This window comes from Rhinoraja longicauda, chromosome 2 (genome assembly GCF_053455715.1).
Source record: "Rhinoraja longicauda isolate Sanriku21f chromosome 2, sRhiLon1.1, whole genome shotgun sequence".
NCBI classification, from domain to species: Eukaryota; Metazoa; Chordata; class Chondrichthyes; order Rajiformes; family Arhynchobatidae; genus Rhinoraja; species Rhinoraja longicauda.
Genome location: NC_135954.1, coordinates 9,692,997 through 9,714,017, shown reverse-complemented (window position 1 = coordinate 9,714,017; position 21,021 = coordinate 9,692,997). Strand labels below are relative to the sequence as shown.

Below are 21,021 nucleotides of genomic sequence, written 5' to 3'. Positions count from 1 at the left end.
AATGGGGTGTGAAGAAGGTGCTTTGAGCTGTTCTTAAGATAAAAAATGATGTGAATGCAAATTCTTTCAACCATTTTAACTGCCCTTCAAAATCCCACACTGACCTTTTAGTCTCGGGCCTCCTCCATTGTCAGAGTGCGGCCACATGCAAACTGGAGGAACAGCACCTCGTATTTTGCTTGGGTAGCTTACAAGCTAAAGGTATGAACACTGAATTCTCCAATTTTCATTTCAGAGTTAAGTCAAGAGTTAAGAATATTTTTTTTATAGTTTAGTTTAGAGATACAGCGTGGAAACACGCCCACCTAGTCCGCGCCGACCAGCGATCCCCACACATTAACACTACCCGACACACACTAGGGACAATTTCACATTTATGCCAAGTCAATTAACCTCAAAAGACCTGTACGCCTTTGGAGTGTGGGAGGGAACCGAAGATCTCTGAGAAAAACCCACGCAGGTCACGGGGAGAACGTGCAAACTCCGTACAGACACTTTGGCACTGTGCCACCATGCTGCCCACACGTCATGCGTGCTGAAACGGAACAAAGAATCTCCTCACAGCAACATAACAGTCTACAGACAGAGTACACAATAGGTTAAAAACGAAACCAATAAAAGGAAGTCAATGAATCAAATAATACCCAACAGTCGTGTAAAATTAACCAACAAATACCCACCCTCCATTTTCAATAAACAATAGACAATAGGTGCAGGAGGAGGCCATTCGGCCCTTCGGGCCAGCACCGCCATTCAATGTGATCATGGCTGATCATTCTCAATCAGTACCCCGTTCCTGCCTTTTCCCCACACCCCCTGACTCCGCTATCCTTAAGAGCTCCATCTAGCTCTCTCTTGAATGCATTCAGAGAATTGGCCTCCACTGCCTTCTGAGGGAGAGAATTCCACAGATTCGCAACTCTCTGACTGAAAAAGTTTTTCCTCATCTCAGTTCTAAATGGCATACCCCTTATTCTTAAACTGTGGCCCCTGGTTCTGGACTCCCCCATCGTTGGGAACATGTTTCCTGCCTCGAACGTGTCCAAGCCCTTAATAATCTTACATGTTTCAATAAGATCCCCTCTCATCCTTCTAAATTCCAGCGTATACAAGCCTAGTCGCTCCAGTCTTTCAACATATGACAGTCCCGCCATTCCGGGAATTAACCTAGTAAACCTACGCTGCACGCCCTCAATAGCAAGAATATCCTTCCTCAAATTTGGAGACCAAAACTGCACACAGTACTCCAGGTGCGGTCTCACATCCCTCTCTTCACCGTTACTCACGTGAATGCACTTTCATTTCTCCCATAATCATAATCCGACCCGCCTTTCCCCTTCCCCTGCCTCCTTACACTAGCTTCACATCCCGTGCCTCTTCTGAGTGAATGAATGAATATGTCACATGAGACAAGTCACGGTGAAATTCTTTGCTTGCAATACCCGAGGTATGCAAATGGTCGCAACATAAAGGGCGCCGACAAAGTAACAGAGTGTCCCTTTGTTCTCCCCCCCTCCCCCCCCCCCCACGCCTGTTCCTCCTTTGTTCCTTCCATCGGCAGCGGCGTCCTCACCTCCACGTGGTCCGTCCTCGTCCGTCATTCGGCGACATCATCGGCCGCCACACCGACTTCTCCACTAATACACGAGGGCCCTGGCCTTGCCTACTCAGCAGCCCACCGGGAGGTGTCTCTCCTTCTCTCGTCTCACAGGCTTTTGCATTGTATAGTTTAGAGATAGAGCACGGAAACAGGCCCTTCGGCCCACCGAGTCCGCGCCGACCAGCGATCTCCGCACACTGGCACTACCCTGCACACGCCTGGGACAATTTACAACCGTACAAAGCCAATTAACCTACAAACCTGTACGTCTTTGGAGTGTGGGAGGAAACCTGAGCACCTGGAGAAAGACCCATGCAGGTCACAGGGAGAACGTACAAACTCCGTACAGACAGTACCCATAGACGGGATCGAACCCGGGGCTCTGGCGCTGTAAGGCAGCAACTCTACCTCTGCGCCACCCTGCCACCCAGTCTCTGGCATTTGACCAACCATCTGCCTATCCAACCCCTCAGCTGCATCCACCTATCACTTGCCTGGCTTTGTCCTATACCCCCACCTCTCTTCCAGCTTCTTCCCCATCCTGCAATCATTCTCATGAAAGGTCCAGACCCAAAACGATGCCTAATCCATGTCCTTCAGAGGTGCTGCCTGACCTGCTGAATTACTCCAGCACTTTGTGTCTTTTTTTGTAAACCAGCACCTGCATTCCTTTGTGTCTAAGCTCTTTCAATGCATATAGAGTCAGATAGTCATACAATGTGCAAACAGGCCCTTCGGCCCAACTTGCCCACACCGACCAATATGTCCCATCTACACTAGTCCCACCTGCCTGCGTTTGTCCTTTTTTCTCTGGAATTCTCTGCCTCAGAAGGCAGTGGAGACCAGTTCTCTGGATGCTTTCAAGAGAGACCTAGATAGAGCTCTTAAGGATAGCAGAGTCAGGGGGTATGGGGAGAGGGCAGGAACGGGGTACGGATTGAGAATGATCAGTCATGATCACATTGAATGGCGGTGCTGGCTCAAAGGGCCAAATGGCCTCCTCCTGCACCTATTGTCTATTGTCTATTCCTCTAAACTCGTCCAATGCCACAGAAGGCTGTGGAGGCCAAATCAACGGATATTTTTAAGGCAGAGATAAATAGATTCTTGATTAGTGCAGGTGTCAGGGGTTATGGGGAGGAGGCAGGAGAATAGTGTTAGGAGGGAGAGTTAGATCAGTCATTATTGAATGGCGGAGTAGACGTAATGGGCTGAATGGCCCAATTCTGCTCCTATCACTTATGAACTCGTGAACTTATGGCCTACTCCTGCACCTATTGTCTATTGTCTATTGTTTTAACTGATGCTGTTTATGGTAACAGATGTTGTCAAGCTAGAAAGGGTGCAGAGAAGATTTACGAGGATGTTGCCAGGCCTCGAGGGTTTTAGCTATCGGGAGAGGTTGAGTAGACTGGAACTCTATTCCTTGGAGTGCAGGTGGATGAGGGAGAGGTGATCTTATAGAAGTGTACCAAATCACGAGAGGAATGAGATCGGGTAGACGCACAGAGTCTCTTGCCCAGAGTAGGGGATCGAGAACCAGAGGACATAGGGGTTTAATGTGATGGGGGATAGATTTAATGGGGACCTGAGGGGTAACTTTTTTTACACAAAGGGTGGTGGGTGTACCTCCATCTGCAATGCTCAACTTTAGACAGGCTTTCTACCATCACTGCTTTCAGGGAGAGTGGAACCGAACAGATTGCTGGCGATCAGGAATTTTCACAAACATAAGTCTACACACAACACAATCAAAAACATGATTGTAGATGATCACCAATGATCACAATGAATATCGGTGTTGGCTCAAAGGGCCAAATGGCCTCCTCCTGCACCTATTTTCTATGTTTCTAAGTCATATTATATCTTCATATAGAGCTCTTAAGGATAGCGGAGTCAGGGGGTATGGGGAGAAGGCAGGAACGGGGTACTGATTGAGAATGATCAGCCATGATCACATTGAATGGCGGTGCTGGCTCGAAGGGCTGAACGGCCTCCTCCTGCACCTATTGTCTATTGTCCATTGTCTATTCATGGGGTGAGCCCCTTTGATATTCGATTTGTAATGAAATTTAAAAAAAATAATTTGAGAAAGATATGTATGATTCTGTTTCCCATAATTAATGCAGGGGAGAAATCTTCCTCTTGTTATTTTTTTTTGTGTGGACAGAGTTATCTCCGTGAAGTGGTGGTGTAGTTAGCTCTACGATCGCGGTGCAAAGAAGCACGGTTAAGTCTTTTTTTTCCCCTGTTTGTTTCCTTTCTCCAGGGAGAACTCTCTGCATGGTTCGCCCCCCATTGCCGAGCGAAGGAGTTTGAAGGATTGAAATTTATGCCCTTAAAATATGTAAATGCAACGGGCATTCATGAATTATGCAAGCAGGAGAAACCAGCAGCAACCGTTAATAATGGGAGCGAAGGCACATTTCGAGAATCCATTCATAATGATGATCATCGAATATTGTCTATTGTCTATTGATGCAAACGGGACAGCCAAAGAAGCACTGGTGGGCCAGGTGAGTGGGACAACATTTCCAGGGGGATGCTGCACGCTTTTTGTTTCCCTTCGGTAACAAGGCGTGTGGACTGAAAAGCTCCCGAGTGATTTCACTTTAAAATATGCCGGATCAAAAAAGGTCTGGTGGGCTACAGCAAAGACACACTGATAATGAAACACCAAACGGTGTCAGACAGAGAGAGAGCGAGAGAGAGAGAGAGGGAAGATTGCTTGAGCGATCGATGCACGGGTTCCCTCAAGGGAGACCGGGAGACAGTTCAGCAGGTAATGCATAAATTACTCTCTTTCTTTTCCTTATTAGATCATGTGTAAACGGCATCGACTGTCACTCTTTTAACTCTCCCCTGAGGAATGTACAAGCAACAAAATCCCCGGAAAATATTGCACTACCCATGTAATGTTCATTATTAAATCCAGGATAATGGGTGCAAGATCTGGTGTGCAAGCTTTGCCTGACTGGGAACACACCGGAGCGATAGATCGGGTAGAGTCTTTTCCCCAGAGTAGGAGAATGGAGGAACAGAGGATGTAGGTTCAAGGTTCGTAGGTTCCAGAACCAGGGGCCACAGTCTAAGAATCCAGAACCAGGGGCCACAGTCTAATAATCCAGAACCAGGGGCTATAGTCCAACAATCCAGAACCAGGGGCCACAGTCCAACAATCCAGAACCAGGGGCCACAGTCTAATAATCCAGAAACAGGGGCTACAGTCCAACAATCCAGAACCAGGGGCTACAGTCCAACAATCCAGAACCAGGGGCCACAGTCTAATAATCCAGAACCAGGGGGCCACAGTCTAATAATCCAGAACCAGGGGCCACAGTCTAACAATCCAGAACCAGGGGCCACAGTCTAACAATCCAGAACCAGGGGCCACAGTCTAATAATCCAGAACCAGGAGCCACAGTCTAATAATCCAGAACTAGGGGCCACAGTCTAATAATCCAGAACCAGGGGGCCACAGTCTAATAATCCAGAACCAGGGGGGCACAGTCTAATAATCCAGAACCAGGGGCCACAGTCTAACAAACCAGAACCAGGGGGCCACAGTCTAATAATCCAGAACCAGGGGCCACAGTCTAACAAACCAGAACCAGGGGGCCACAGTCTAATAATCCAGAACCAGGGGCTACAGTCTAATAATCCAGAACCAGGGGCCACAGTCTAACAATCCAGAACCAGGGGCCACAGACCAACAATCAAGAACCAGGGGCCGCAGTCTAACAAACCAGAACCAGGGGCCACAGTCTAACAATCCAGAACCAGGGGCCACAGTCTAGCAAACCAGAACCAGGGGCCACAGTCTAAGAATAAAGAGGAGGCCATTGAAAATTGAGATGAGAAAGGACTTTTTCACCCAGAGAGTTGTGAATTTGTGGAATTTTCTGCCGTAGAGGCCAATTCACTGGATAAATTTAAAAGAGAGTTAGATAGAGCTCTAGGGGCTAGTGGAATCAAGGGGTATGGGGGCGAGGTAAGGCATGGGTTACTGATTGTGGATGATCAGCCATGATCCCAATGAATGGCGGTGCTGGCTCGAGGGGCCAAATGGCCTCCTCCTGCACCTATTTTCCGTGTTTCTATGTGAAGGGAAAAACATTTGATAGGAATCTGAGGGGTAACTTTATCACACGAAGGGTGGTGGATGTATGGAACAAGCTGCCAGAGGAGGTAGTTGTGGCCGAGACTATCCCAACGTCTAAGAAACAGTTTGACAGGTACATGGATAGGACAGTTTTGGAGGGATATGGACCAAGTGCAGGCAGGCGGGACGAATGTAGCTGGGACATGTTGGCTGGTGTGGGCAAGTTGGGCCGAAGGGCCTGTTTCCACACTGTGTCACTTGAAGACTCTCTGACTCTGTGGAGTCCAGTGGTAGCTTAAGCACTGAAGCTTCAGGTCAAACTGTGCACAAAGACCCATCTTGTACAAGCGCCCATGTGCGGCAGCGGGCCGGGTTTACCGCCACGGCGCTGCCGCCGAGCACGCCCCCCGATGGCCGGGGAGTGGAGGAGGAGGGAGCGGCTGGAGACGACGGACGTGAGAATTGGGCCGGTAGGAGAGGGACCAGGGGTATTGCCTTCAGTGCCTTCAAGGTCGGCTGTAGGAGGCTCTCCCCCGACATCCCCCCTCCTCCCCCCACCCCGGGACACAGAGGAGGCCGGACGAGGAGGGGGGACGTCGGTTCATGGGCCGAGCCGATCAAGGGCTGATCGAGGCACCATATCTGAGGAAGGATGTGTTGGCTCTGGAGAGGGTCAATAGACAATAGACAATAGGTGCAGGAGTAGGCCATTCAGCCCTTCGAGCCAGCACCGCCATTCAATGTGATCATGGCTGATCATTCTCAATCAGTACCCCGTTCCTGCCTTCTCCCCATACCACCTGACTCCGCTATCCATAAGAGCTCTATCTAGCTCTCTCTTGAATGCATTCAGAGAATTGGCCTCCACTGCCTTCTGAGGCAGTGAATTCCACAGATGTACAACTCTCTGACTGAAAAAGTTTTTCCTCATCTCCGTTCCAAATGATCCCAGGTACGAACGAGGAGGTTAGCCTATGATGAGCGTTTGTCAGCACTGGGCCTGTACTCGCTGGAGTTTAGAAGGATGAGGGGGGATCTCATTGAAACTTACTGAATAGTGAAAGGCCTGGATAGAGTGGATGTGGAGAGGATGTTTCCACCAGTGGGAGAGTCCAGGACTAGAGGTCATAGCCTGAGAATTAAAGGACATTCTTTTAGGAAGGAGATGAGGAGAAATTTCTTTAGTCAGAGAGTGGTGAATCTGTGGAATTCTTTGCCATAGAAGGCTGTGGAGGCCAAGTCAGTGGATATTTTAAAATCAGAGATAGATAGATTCTTGATTCGTACAGGTGTCAGGGGCTATGGGGAGAAGGGAGGAGAATGCGGTTAGGAGGGAGAGATAGATCAGCCATGATTGAAACGCGGAATAGATTTGTTGGGCCGAATGGCCTAATTTTACTCCTATCACTTATGACCTTATGAGTCCCTGCTGCAGCCAAAGACTTACCTGGATCGGGGGCACTCCATTACATCCAGCATGTGGACCGGACTGTGGAATTTGGACTTTTCTTTTATAAATACGGCACATATGACGACCTGAGCAAGGATTTCATTGTGGAGTGCACACGTGACAATAAACAACCATTGAGGCATTATACTTCTAGGGAATACCGCAGGTGAACAGACTCGAACAGATCCCTATAGTACGATTCGTCATGTATCTCTGGGTGGTGAATTTGAGGAATTCTTTGCCACAGAAGACTCTGGAGGCCAAGTCAGTGGATATATTTAAGGCACAGATAGATAGATTCTTGATTAGTACGGGTGTCAGGGGTTATGGGGAGAAGGCAGGAGAATGGGGTTAGGAGGGAGAGATAGATCAGCCGTGACTGAATGGCAGAGTAGACTTCATGGGCCGAATGGCCTAATTCTACTCTTATCACTTATGATCTTATGATCACATGACCAGTCTGATGAAGGGTCTCGACCCGAAACGTCACCCATTCCTTCTCTCCTGAGATGCTGCCTGACCTGCTGAGTTACTCCAGCATTTTGTGAAATACATGACCATAATAATGCATTTCTTTTCCACTTCTATCTTTCCAACCCAGTTAAGTCAGATTCCAGAGGGTTTTTGCATTAGGATGAAACCTCATGTGAGTATATTATCAAAAGCTCTTTTTTGGAAGATTTGAGTGCCCTAATCTAAGGAGAACTACAGTTCCACTTTATATGCCCATTAGCCCTGGGGCTTGTGTGAATCAGGTTTAGTTTATTGTCCATTATTTGCAAATTATGAGCAGTTTTACACGGTGTAATCACATCATCAAAACCTGCCACTGAGGTCCCACGGACATGTATAACAACCCCCTGCATCTGTGCAGGAGAGAAGAGTTCCGTCTTACTTATCTCCGCTGGAATTGAGCCAAGGTTCTGAGAGTGAAAGTGCCTTGTGGCCTTCAGCTACGGTGCCAATTGCTGTCCAACGCTGCCACATTAAGGTCATCAGGTCATAAGTGATAGGAGCAGAATTAGGCTGCCCGGCCCATCAAGTCTATGCCGCCATTTAACCATGGCTGATCTATCCCTCACCTCCTAATGCTGGAGTAGCTCAATGGGACAGGCAGCATCTCTGGAGAGAAGGAATGGGTGACATTTTGGGTCGAGACCCTCCTTGAGGTCTCGACCCGAAACGTCACCCATTCCTTCTTGCCACAGATGTTGCCTGTCTTGCTGAGTTACTCCAGCATTTTGTGTCTACCTCCGATTTAGAGTTAGATTTAGATTTTAGATTTAGAGATACAGCGCGGAAACAGGCCCTTCGGCCCACCGAGTCCGCGCCGCCCAGCGATCCCCGCACATTAACACTATCCTACACACACTAGGGACAATTTTTACATTTACCCAGTTAATTAACCTACAAACCTGTACGTCTTTGGAGTGTGGGCGGAAACTGAAGATCTCGGAGAAAACCCACGCAGGTCACGGGGAGAACGTACAAACTCCGTACGGACGGCGCCCGTAGTCAGGATCGAACCTGAGTCTCCGGCGCTGCATTCGCTGTAAGGCAGCAACTCTACCGCTGCGCCACCGTGCCGCCCTGCTGATTTAAACCAGCATCTGCAGTTCTTTCCTACAGATTCTTGATTAGTACGGCTGTCAGGGGTTATGGGGAGAAGGCAGGAGAATGGGGTTAGGAGGAAAGAGATAGATCAGCCATGATTGAACGGTGGAGTAGACTTGATGGGCCGAATGGCCTAATTCTGCTCCTATCACTTATGACCTGACGACCCAATGATTTTACATCTGTACGCCTTTGGAATGTGGGAGGAAACCGGAGCACCCGGACAAATCCCACGCGGTCACAGGGAGAACGTACAAACTCTTTACAGACAGCACCCGTGGTCAGGATCAAACCCGGGTGTCTGGCACTCTACCGCTGTGCCACTGTTCAGCCTCTTCAGTCATGCTTTGCATCAAGTCATCTACGACAATGGTAGAACTCACCACGAGTATATTCAAACCCGCAATCTTCCTACAATATTCAAACCCACAATCTTCCTACAATCTCAGTATACAACAAGAAACTCTCCGAATGACCCTCCTTCCCAACCCCCCTCTGCCCTCCCCCTCCTTCCCCTCCCCCTCACTCCATCCCCCTTAACCCCCCTTATCGTCCTACCCCCCTCCCTCCAACGTCTTCCCCCCCCCCCTCCCCCCCTAAGAGATAGATTTAAACTTTAAAATGTGAATAACTTTAAAAATATAACACCGATTTCAACGAAACTTCTTCCATTAGCACCAAAGGGACGACGGTGAGTAAGGTGGGCCTGAAATTGTCGCGCTATCGTGCACCGTTTTGGCTGCAGTTCAGGAACAAACAAACAAACAAACGAGAGTTTTAGTATTCACAAAATGCTGGAGTAACTCAGCAGGTCAGGCAGCATCTCGGGAGAGAAGGAATGGGTGACGTTTCTCCGCTGGAATTGAGCCAAGGTTCTGAGAGTCTTCAGTCTGAAGAAGGGTCTCGACCCGAAACGTCACCCATTCCTTCTCTCCCGAGATGCTGCCTGACCTGCTGAGTTACTCCAGCATTTTGTGAATAAATACCTTCGATTTGTACCAGCATCTGCAGTTATCTTCTTATACTTAGAGTTTTAGTATATAGATGAGTCCAGCATCAAGGTAAACAACTTCAGTAGAGCTGCACAGATTAAATAGAATTCCAACCAGAATTAATTGGTTAAATTAGTAAATTTGTTGTTTTCATAGTTTCACTCATTCCTTTCTTTTAAAGGAGGTGGGTGTAAATTAGTGTGATGCCTATGTTTGACATATTTGATCATCTGTATGTAATGATGTGCAAGTGTGAAGACTGAAATAAAGCAGACTCTATTTAATGTTCCCTGCATATTTATTTGAATGCTCTGTGTGATACTTCACTGTAGCTCGGGAAACTGCAGGGGCACACATATTACATTCCTGGCAAACCCATCAATTTTTCTCACAAGTGACATATTCTACATTGGAGTTTGTAGCATGGGCAGAATGTAGGAAGATGGGCACAAAATGCTGGAGTAACTCAGCGGGACAGGCAGCTGGAAGCCAGTCTGAGGGAGGGTGGATATAAGTCAGGACTTTCGTGAGAGGAGTAATTGGTCATAATCGAGCCACTTGTTGCCAGAAACATTGCATGGGACCAGGGCTGACAGGTAACAGTCCCAATGCAATCCCTGCAGCCATTGATGCTTTGGAAATAACAAACAAATCAAATATTCACGTATTTTCACGTTTTTTTTGTTTAGTTTTAGTTTAGCGATGTGGCTAACAGCTCTGCCCAGGACAGGAAGGCCCTGCAGAGAGTAGTGCGTTCGGCAGAACGCACCATGGGAACTACACTCGCCCCCCTGCAGGACCTATACATCAGGAGGTGCAGATCAAGATTATGGGGGACCCCTACCACCCCAGCAACGGACTGTTCCAGCTGCTACGGTCAGGCAAACGCCTCCGCTGTCACGCTGTGAAAACGGAGAGGATTTTTAGATTTAGATTTAGAGATACAGCGCGGAAACAGGCCCTTTCGGCCCACCGAGTCCGCGCCGCCCAGCGATCCCCGCACATTAACACTATCCTACACACACTAGGGACAATTTTTACATTTACCCAGTCAATTAACCTACATACCTATACGTCTTTGGAGTGTGGGAGGAAACCGAAGATCTCGGAGAAAACACACGCAGGTCACGGGGAGAACGTACAAACTCCGTACAGACGGCGCCCTTAGTCAGGATCGAACCTGAGTCTCCGGCGCTGCATTCGCTGTAAGGCAGCAACTCTACCGCTGCGCCACCGTGCCGCCATAAGGATGAGACGGAGTTTCTTCCCACAGGCCATCAGGACTGTTAACTATTATAACTCCAGGGACTAAAAAAAATTTCTGTATTAATTTATGCTGTAATTGTAATTTTTTTTGCACAATCCGTAGGCATTGCCACTTTCATTTCACTGCACATCTTGTGACAAACAAACTTGACTTGACTTGACTTGGCGCAGAAACAGGCCCTTCGGCCCACCATGTCTAGCTGACCAGCGATTCCCAATAGTCCACTGTCCCCCACACTCGGGACAATTTACAATTTTTACAGAAGTCAATTGACGTACAAACCTGTCCATCGTTGGAGAGTGGGAGGAAACCGGGCAGCGCCCGGAGAAACCCCGGGGGGAGAACGTACAAACTCCGCACTGACAGCACCCGTGGCCAGGATCGAACCTGGGTCTTTGGCGCTGTAAGGCAGCGACTCTACCGCTGCGCCACCATGCCGACCCTCAGGAGCAACTGGGCATAATTGCTCAATGCCATCGGAATACGAATTCTTGCTATTGAGGGCGTGCAGCGTAGGTTCACTAGGTTGATTCCCGGAATGGCGGGACTGTCGTATGTTGAAAGGCTGGAGCAATTAGGCTTGTACACACTGGAATTTAGAAGTATGAGGGGTGATCTTATTGAAACATATAAGATAATGAGGGGATTGGACACATTAGAGGCAGGAAACATGTTCCCAATGTTGGGGGAGTCCAGAACAAGGGGCCACAGTTTAAGAATATGGGGTAGGCCATTTAGAACGGAGATGAGGAAGAACTTTTCAGTCAGAGAGTGGTGAAGGTGTGGAATTCTCTGCCTCAGAAGGCAGTGGAGGCCAGTTCGTTGGATACTTTCAAGAGAGAGCTGGATAGAGCTCTTAAGGATAGCGGAGTGAGGGAGTATGGGGAGAAGGCAGGAACGGGGTACTGATTGAGAGTGATCAGCCATGATCGCATTGAATGGCAGTGCTGGCTCGAAGGCTGAATGGCCTACTCCTGCACCTATTGTCTATTGTCTATTGTCTATTGAAACGATAAAGGTGTTGAGTTTTGAACATTCATATTCAACCTTTGGTGAATAGAACATTCATAGCGCTGGGCTGTAAGCTGCCCAAGCGAAATATGAGGTGCTGCCCTTCCAATTTGCGTTTGGCCTCACTCTGACAGTGGAGGAGGCCCAGGACAGAAGGTTTCCCTCCTCACTGACTCTCAGTGTGAAGAAGGGTCTTGACCCAAAACGTCACCCATCCCTTCTCTCCAGAGATGCCGCCTGTCCCGCTGAGTCTATCTTCTGGAGTCTGTAGCACGTTCTTTCTCGGGACTTTCCACAGCTCTCAACCTCATTGGTGATGCATCTTCCAATGTCTCTTTGGGTTCAGGATTAGGTTTACGTTTGTTTTTGTTTTTGTCACGTGTGCCGAGGTACAGCGAAAAGCTTTGTTTTGCAAGCTATTGATCAATCAAATCAGATAGTATAGACATAAAAAGGCTGGAGTAGCTCAGCGGGTCTCTGGAGGAAAGGAATAGGTGACGTTTCGTGTCGAGACCCTTCTTCAGGTCTTCACCCATTCCTTCTCTCCAGAGACGCTGCCTGTCTCGCTGAGTTACTCCAGCATTTTGTGTCCATCTTTGGTTTAAACCAGCATCTGCAGTTCCTTCCATCACAGTTTAGTTAAGTTTAGAGATACAGCGCGGAAACAGGCCCTTCGGCCCATCAGGTCCACGCCGACCAGCGATCCCCGCAAATTAACACAGTCCTACACACACTAGGGACAATTTACACATACCAAGTATACGATCTGATATGATACAATAGACAATAGACAATAGGTGCAGTAGTAGGCCATTCGGCCCTTCGAGCCAGCACCGGAAATTGGAAATAAACAAACCCAAGCCAATTAACCTACAAACCTGTATGTCTTTGGAGTGTGGGAAGAAACCGGAGTACCCGGAGAAAACCCACACGGTTACAGGGAGAACGTACAAACTCCGTACAGAACAGGCACCCATAGTCAGGATCGAACCCGGTCACTGGCGCTGTAAGGCAGCAATTCTACGCCATCGTGCCGCCCTTGATGAAGAGCCCTTGAAGCCCCGTAGGACATTTTTAAATTTTGGAGCCGACTGGAGACGTATCAGCGATGAAAGTCCCTGTAGCCTTCAATGCAACAACACAATTGAGGAATATTGAGTATAAAAGGCGTTTGGAGATCAAGTGTTCACCCCTGTCCGCAAAGCTTGCGTTCTACCGGGCAGCAGTTGTCCCTGCCCTCCTGTATAAAATTCTTAAGGGATTGGACAGGCTCGATGCAGGAAAAATGTTCCCCATGTTGGGGGAGTCCAGAACCAGGCGTCATAGTTTAAGAATTCTTTGGATGTATTCAATAGACAATAGACAATAGACAATAAGTGCAGGAGGAGGCCATTCGGCCCTTCGAGCCAGCACCGCCATTCAATGTGATCATGGCTGATCATTCTCAATCAGTACCCCGTTCCTGCCTTCTCCCCATACCCCCTGACTCCGCTATCCTTAAGAGCTCTATCCAGCTCTCTCTTGAATGCATTCAGAGAATTGGCCTCCACTGCCTTTTGAGGCAGAGAATTCCACAGATTCACAACTCTCTGACTGAGTTAGATTTAGCTCTTAGGCCTTCTGTGGCAGAGAATTGCACAGATTCACAACTCTCTGGCTGAAAAGGTTTTTCCTCATCTCAGTCCTAAATGGCACTGCCTTGATTCCACAGATTCACAACTCTCTGACTGAGTTAAATTTAGCTCTTAGGGCTAATGGAATCAAGGCAGTGCCATTTAGGACTGAGATGAGGAAAAACCTTTTCAGCCAGAGAGTTGTGAATCTGTGCAATTCTCTGCCACAGAAGGCAATTCAGGACAATTCTTTGGATGTATTCAAGAGAGAGTTAGATTTAGCTCTTAGGGCTAATGGAATCAAGGGATAAGGGGAGAAAGCAGGATTGGGGTACTGATTCTGGATGATCAGCCATGATCATAACGAATGACGGTGCTGGCTCGAAGGGGCAAATGGCCTACTCCTGCACCTATTTTCACTGTTTCTATGTATACTTCAGAGACAAGGGCGACCTATTGCAGAGAACGTGAACTAGAGTCTGCTTTATTACAGAATCTTCTTACTTGCACATCATTACATACAGATGATGAAATATGTCAAACATAGGCATCTCACTGATTTACACCCACCTCCCTTAAAAGAAAGGAAAGAGTGAAACTATGAAAACACCAGATTGACTAATTTAACCAATTAAATCTGGTTTGATCTATTTGATTCAGTCTATTTGATCTGTGTAACTCCACTGAAGTTGTTTACTTTGATGTTGGACTCATCGAAGCTTAAAGTCCTTGGCTCAGATTGGTTTAGTTTAGAGATACAGCAAGGAAACAGGCCCTTCGGCCCACTGAGTCCGCGCCATCAAATACTCCAAAGTGACCAGAAGGATAGTCAAACCAATGCCAACGGTTCAATGATTCAAGCCCAGACCATCGCACAAACCAACCTCCCTTCCGTTAACTCCATTTATACCTCTCGCTGCCAGAGATGCAAGGCCAGCAGCATAATCCAGGACGAGTCGCACCCTGGGCCACTGCCTCTTCTCCCCTCTCCCATCGGGCAAAAGGTACAGAAGTGTGAAAACGCACACCTCCAGATCCAGGGACAGTTTCTTCCCAGCTGTTATCAGGCAACTGAACCATAGAAACATAGAAAATAGGTGCAGGAGTAGGCCATTCGGCCCTTCGAGCCTGCACCGCCATTCAATATGATCATGGCTGATCATCCAACTCAGTATCCCATACCTGCCTTCTCTCCATACCCCCTGATCCCTTTAGCCACAAGGGCCACATCTAACTCCCTCTTAAATATAGCCAATGAACTGGCCTCAACTACCTTCTGTGGCAGAGAATTCCACAGATTCACCACTCTCTGTGTGAAAAAAAGCTTTCTCATCTCGGTCCTAAAAGACTTCCCCCTTATCCTTAAACTGTGACCCCTTGTTCTGGACTTCCCCAACATCGGGAACAATCTTCCTGCGTCTAGCCTGTCCAACCCCTTAAGAATTTTGTAAGTTTCTATAAGATCCCCCCTCAATCTTCTCTGACAACCATCAGTGCCAAGAGTCACTGCACTCTTTATTGGGGAGGCGGCCCCATACCAGAAGCGTCCATGTCGCGGGGCTGGAAACTGGAAGTGTCCTGAGCTAATTCTGCTACCACCATCATCTATTGTACAAGCGATGGCTCCCGCTGATTGTCGCCAGAAGCTTGCGCCCTTTTCAGGACGGACGATCACAGTGATGTAACATTTGAAGCATGGATGATGGACACGAAAGAAGAAAATTGGAGAGGTAATGTATCCAGCGTGGCGTGGTGAATCTGGGCGGCACGGTGGTGTGGCGGTAGAGTTGTTGCCTTACAGCGCTAGCAGCGCCGGAGACCCGGGTTCAATCCTGACCACGGGTGCTGTCAATAGACAATAGACAATAGACAATAGGTGCAGGAGTAGGCCATTCAGCCCTTCGAGCCAGCACCGCCATTCAATGCGATCATGGCTGATCACTCTCAATCAGTACCCCGTTCCTGCCTTCTCCTGTCTGTACGGAGTTTGTACGTTCTCCCCATGAGAAACCTGCATAGGTTTTCTCGGAGATCTTCGGTTTCCTCCCACATTCTAAAGACGTGACAGGTTTGTAGGTTAATTGGCTTGGTGTAAATGTAAAAACTGTCCCTAGTGTGTGTGTGTGTGTGTGTGTGTGTGTGTGTGTGTGTGTGTGTGTGTGTGTGTGTGTGTGTCGGGCAGCATTAATGTGCGGGGATCGCAGGTCAGCGTGGACCCGATGGGCCGAAGGGCCTGTTACCACTCTGTATCGCTAAACTAAACTAAACTGCAAACTAAATCTGGGCCTCTGCAGGGAGATGCCCCGGGTCTCCCTGACCCTGGTTGCCATTGAGAGGAAGTTTGGCTTTATGCAGGAGGTAGGACCAGTTTAGTTTAATTTAGAGATACAGCACGGAAACAGGCCCTTTCGGCCCGCCGGGTCCACGCAAACCACCAAGATCTTCGGATTCCTCCCACAATCTCTGACCATCTTTGGAGAGTGGGAGGAAACCGCAGCACCCGGAGAAACAAACCCCATGGGGAGAACGTACAAACTCCATCCTGACTGCACCTGTGGTCAGGATCGAACCTGGGTCTTTGGCGCTGTAAGGCAGCGACTCTACCACCACGCCACCGTGCCGACCCTCAGGAGCGTTTGGTCATAATTGCTCAATGCCATCGGATAACGAATGAAACGATCAAGGTGTTGAGTTTTGAACTTTCATATTCAACCTTTGGTGAATAGAACATTCATACCACTGGGTTGTAAGCTGCACAAGCGATATATGAGGTACTGTCCTTCCACTTTGCATTTGGCCTCACTCTGACAGTGGAGGAGGCCCACGACAGAGAGTTTCCCTCCTCACTGACTCTCAGTGTGAAGAAGGGTCTTGACCCAAAACCTCGCCTATTCCTTGCATCCAGAGATGCTGCCTGACCCGCTGAGTTACTCCAGCAATTTGCATCTATCTTCGGTCTAAACCAGCACCTACATTTCCTTCCTACTCATGTCTTTTTTTAGAGTTGGCTTGAGTGGTAGATGGCTAGAAAGGCTGAGATTGTAATTCCTTGTAAAAAAGAGCAGTGTCTCTTCGTGCTGGCATTACATTACCTCTCCAATGAGGAGTGTAGTTCAACAACAACAACAGAGCTTTATTTGTCATTCGGTACCAAGGTACCGAACGAAACTACATAGCAGTCACACACAAAAAAGAACACAAGACACATGGCCCCAACACATAACGTCCATCACAGTGACTCCAAACACCCCCTCACTGTGATGGAGGCAACAAAACTTCCACTCTCTTCCCCACGCCCACGGACAGACAGCTCGTCCCCGACCGACCCGCACAGTCCCCGCAAGGGGATGGAAGTCCCCGCGGCCGAGTCGCACCGGGCGCTGAGACGTCTCGCGGCCGAACCGGGCGGTGGAAGGCCCCGCGACCGAGCCGTGCGCAGCTAAGTCCAGCGGCCGAGCCGCACCGGGCGATGTTAAGTCCAGCGGCCGAGCCGCACCGGGCGATGGAAGGCCCCGCGGCCAAGCCGCACCGGGCGATGTTAGGCCCCGCGGCCCGGGCACTGTTAAGTCCAGCGGCCGAGCCGCACCAGCGATGTTAGGCCCCGCGGCCGAGCCGCACCGGGCACTGTTAAGTCCCGCGGCCGGCGATGGTAGGCCCCGCGGCCAAGCCGCACCGGGCACTGTTAAGTCCCACGGCCGAGCCGCGCCGGGCGATGTTAAGTCCAGCGGCCGAGCCGCGCCGGGCGATGTTAGGCCCCGCGGCCGAGCCGCACCCCGCGCCGTGAGGAAGAGACCTAAAAGAGAAAGGTTTCACCCCCCCCCCCCACACCACCACCACCCCCCACACATACACAACCAAAAAAAAAAAAAAACCATCCCAAAACCGACACAGAACAAAAAAAAAAGGAAAAAAGACGAACAGACTGCTAGCGAGCCGCAGCCGTTAGGCGCCGCCACTTCTGATTTATTAGGGTCCTGGAGTCATACAGTGAGGAAACAGGCCCTTTGGCCCAACTTTCCCACACCGGCCAACATGTCCCATCTACACTAGTCCCACCTGCCTGCGTCATATCCCTCTAAACCTGTCCTATCCATGTACCTCTCTAAATGTTTCTTAACTGTTGCGATAATCCCTGCCTCAACTACGTCCTCGGGCAACTCGTTCCATACACCCACCACCCTTTGAGTGAAAACGTTACCTCTCAGATTTCTATTAAATCTTTCCCCCCTCACCTTAAACCTATGCCCTCTGGTTCTCGATTCCCTGACTCGTGCGTCTACCCGCGCAAGAGACTCTGTGCGACTACCCGATTTACTCTTCTCATAGAAACATAGACATAGAAACATAGAAAATAGGTGCAGGAGGAGGCCATTCGGCCCCTCGAGCCAGCACCGCCATTCATTGTGATCATGGCTGATCGTCCACAATCAATAACCCGTGCCTGCCTTCTCCCCATATCCCTTGATTCCACTAGCCCCGAGAGCTCTACCTAACTCTCTCTTAAATCCATCCAGTGATTTGGCCATTCATTCTCATGATATTGTTCAACCCTGACATGCTACAGAACATTATTTATAGTTTAGTGATACAGCGTGGAAACAGGCCCTTCGGCCCACTGGGTGCCCACCGACCAGAGATCCCCGCACACGAACACTATCCTACGCACACACACAAGGGGCAATTTACAATTAAACCAAGCCAATTAACCTACAAACCTGTACGTCTTTGGAGCGTGGGAGGAAACTGAAGATCCCGGAGAAAACCCACGCAGGTCACGGGAAGAACGTGCAAACTCCGTACAGACAAGCACACGTAGTTAGGATCGAACTTGGGTCTCTGGCGCTGTGAGGCAGTGGCTCTACTGTTGCGCCACCGTGCCACCCAAAGGGCTAAAGGACAATATGTTGCTTAAAAAAAACCCAAAGATCGCAGACCCCATTTATTCTCCCCTTCTCCGCGTCGCAAACGAACGTTTTTTTGCGCATCCGATAGATAGCCTGCAAAAAAAGAAAAAGTGCCTCTTGTGCCACTCTGCGGCTGGTTAATGAGTAATCAACTTTCACAGCTTGAGTGTTAGGGTGGTAATTTGGTAGCTTGCCATGCTCCAGACCCATGGAATAGTGCTTCATTAATGTGGAGATCTGTATAATCAAACAATTAGCAGCTTCCCTGCTGCTGAATCTGCCTTCACATCATTATTCACGCTCGCCCACAGCACTTATCTTTGGTGTAGAGGGATGCCAATGACAGCGACCTTACCAACACAGTGCACTACCACTGGGATTCAGTTTTAAACTGTGTGTTTATATGCCCGAGTCTAGTCTTTTGGGTAGTTTGTTTGGGCGGTGTGGCTTGATCGTAGTGCTCTTGCTCTACCTTTGTAAGCCTGGCCTTATTTGGACTGTGGGTTCTAGGGGGAGAAGGCGGTAGAATGGGGTAGAGAGAGGGAGAGATAGATCAGCCACGATTGAATGACGGAGTAAACTCGATGGGCCGAATAGCCTAATTCTGCTCCTAAAATTTGTGAACTTGGGATGGTGGGGGTGGGGGGGGGACGACTGAAAGCAAGAAATGTCCAGCACAATCCAAGACCGGCAACAGGTGATCTTGGGCAAGGAAGTTCCAAGGTCTTAAGAAGGGTCTCGACCCGAAACGTCACACATTCCTTCTCTCCAGAGATGCTGCCTGTCCCGCTGAGTTACTCCAGCATTTTGTGTCTATCGAGGTTAATCCCCGGGATGGCGGGACTGTCATATAAGGAAAGATTAGAAAGAATGGGCTTGTACTCACTGGAGTTTCGAAGGACGAGAGGGGATCTTATGGAGACGTATAAAATTGTAAAAGGACTGGACAAGCTAGATGCAGGAAAAATGTTCCCAATGTTGGGGGAGTCCAGAACCAGGGGCCATAGTCTAAGAATAAAGGGGAGGCCATTTAAAACTGAGGTGAGAAGAAAATTTTCACGCAGAGAGTTGTGAATTTGTGGAATTCTCTGCCACAGAAGGCAGTGGAGGCCTGGAGGTTTCTTCCCAGCTGTTATCAGGCAACCGAATGGTCCTCTCATCAGTTAGCGTGTGGTCCTGACCTGCCATCTACCTCAATGGAGACCTTTGAACTATCTTTAATTGTACTTTATCGTGTTTCAATATTACATTTTGCACTGAATATTGTACTCTTTATCCTTTATTTGTGAATTGGACGGCTTGATTGCATTTATGTAAATTCTTTTCTTTTACTGGGTAGCACGCAAACAAAAGTTTTTCACTGTACTTCGGAACACCTGACACCTCTTCGGGTCGTTCACCTTGTCGTGGTGAAGAGGCTTGCTTGCCCCCCTGATTCTGAGAGCGATGCCGTCGGAAGCACTAGCTTCTGGTAGGGCCACCCATGGCGGTGAGGTCGAGGATGAGGGTCCAGATTAAGAACCCACAAGTCTCCAAATTTGAGGAAGGATATTCTTGCTATTGAGGGCGTGCAGCGTAGGTTTACTAGGTTAATTCCCGGAATGGCGGGACTATCATATGTTGAAAGACTGGAGCGACTGGGCTTGTATACACTGGAATTTAGAAGGATGAGAGGAGATCTTATCGAAACGTATAAGATTATTAATGGGTTGGACACGTTAGAGGCAGGAAACATGTTCCCAATGTTGGGGGAGTCCAGAACCAGGGGCCACAGTTTAAGAATAAGGGGTAGGCCATTTAGAACTGAGATGAGGAAAAACTTTTTCAGTCAGAGAGTTGTGAATCTGTGGAATTCTCTGCCTCAGAATGCAATGGAGGTCAATTCTCTGAATGCATTCAAGAGAGAGCTGGATAGAGCTCTTAAGGATAGCAGAGTGAGGGGGTATGGGGAGAAGGCAGGAACGGGGTACTGATTGAGAATGATCAGCCATGATCACATTAAATGGCGGTGCTGGCTCGAAGGGCCGAATGGCCTCCTCCTGCACCTATTGTCTATTGTCTATTGTCTATTGTCAATGGCAGACCAGGCGGACGAAGTTATCTTGAACTCGACGGCTGTGAAGGCGGATGAAGGCTGCAACAGATCCATCAGCTCCAATCGTCTTGTTTCCCTTGCCATTGGAATTGGTTGATTGATTTGTGAAGGACCATGTGCTTCTTGGAGTGCAACATCAAGTACAGGTTAATAGACAATAGACAATAGACAATAGGTGCAGGAGTAGGCCATTCAGCCCTTCGAGCCAGCACCGCCATTCAATGCGATCATGGCTGATCACTCTCAATCAGTACCCCGTTCCTGCCTTCTCCCCATATCCCCTCACTCCGCTATCCTTAAGAGCTCTATCCAGCTCTCTCTTGAAAGCATCCAACGAACTGGCCTCCACTGCCTTCTGAGGCAGAGAATTCCA

At 48.8% G+C, this 21,021-nt stretch overlaps 1 protein-coding gene across 1 annotated transcript in view; it reads left to right on the top strand.

Annotated features, from left to right (window-relative positions):
* The first annotated feature begins 3,870 nt into the window (after positions 1-3,870).
* Positions 3,871-21,021, top strand: part of LOC144608865 (uncharacterized) — a 32,584-nt gene continuing 15,433 nt past the window's right edge. Inside the window, exon 1 of the mRNA XM_078427062.1 lies at positions 3,871-4,116. Within this exon, the coding sequence (XP_078283188.1) occupies positions 4,079-4,116 (38 nt within the window). The 5' untranslated portion in view covers positions 3,871-4,078. The remainder of the gene's footprint in view (positions 4,117-21,021) is intronic.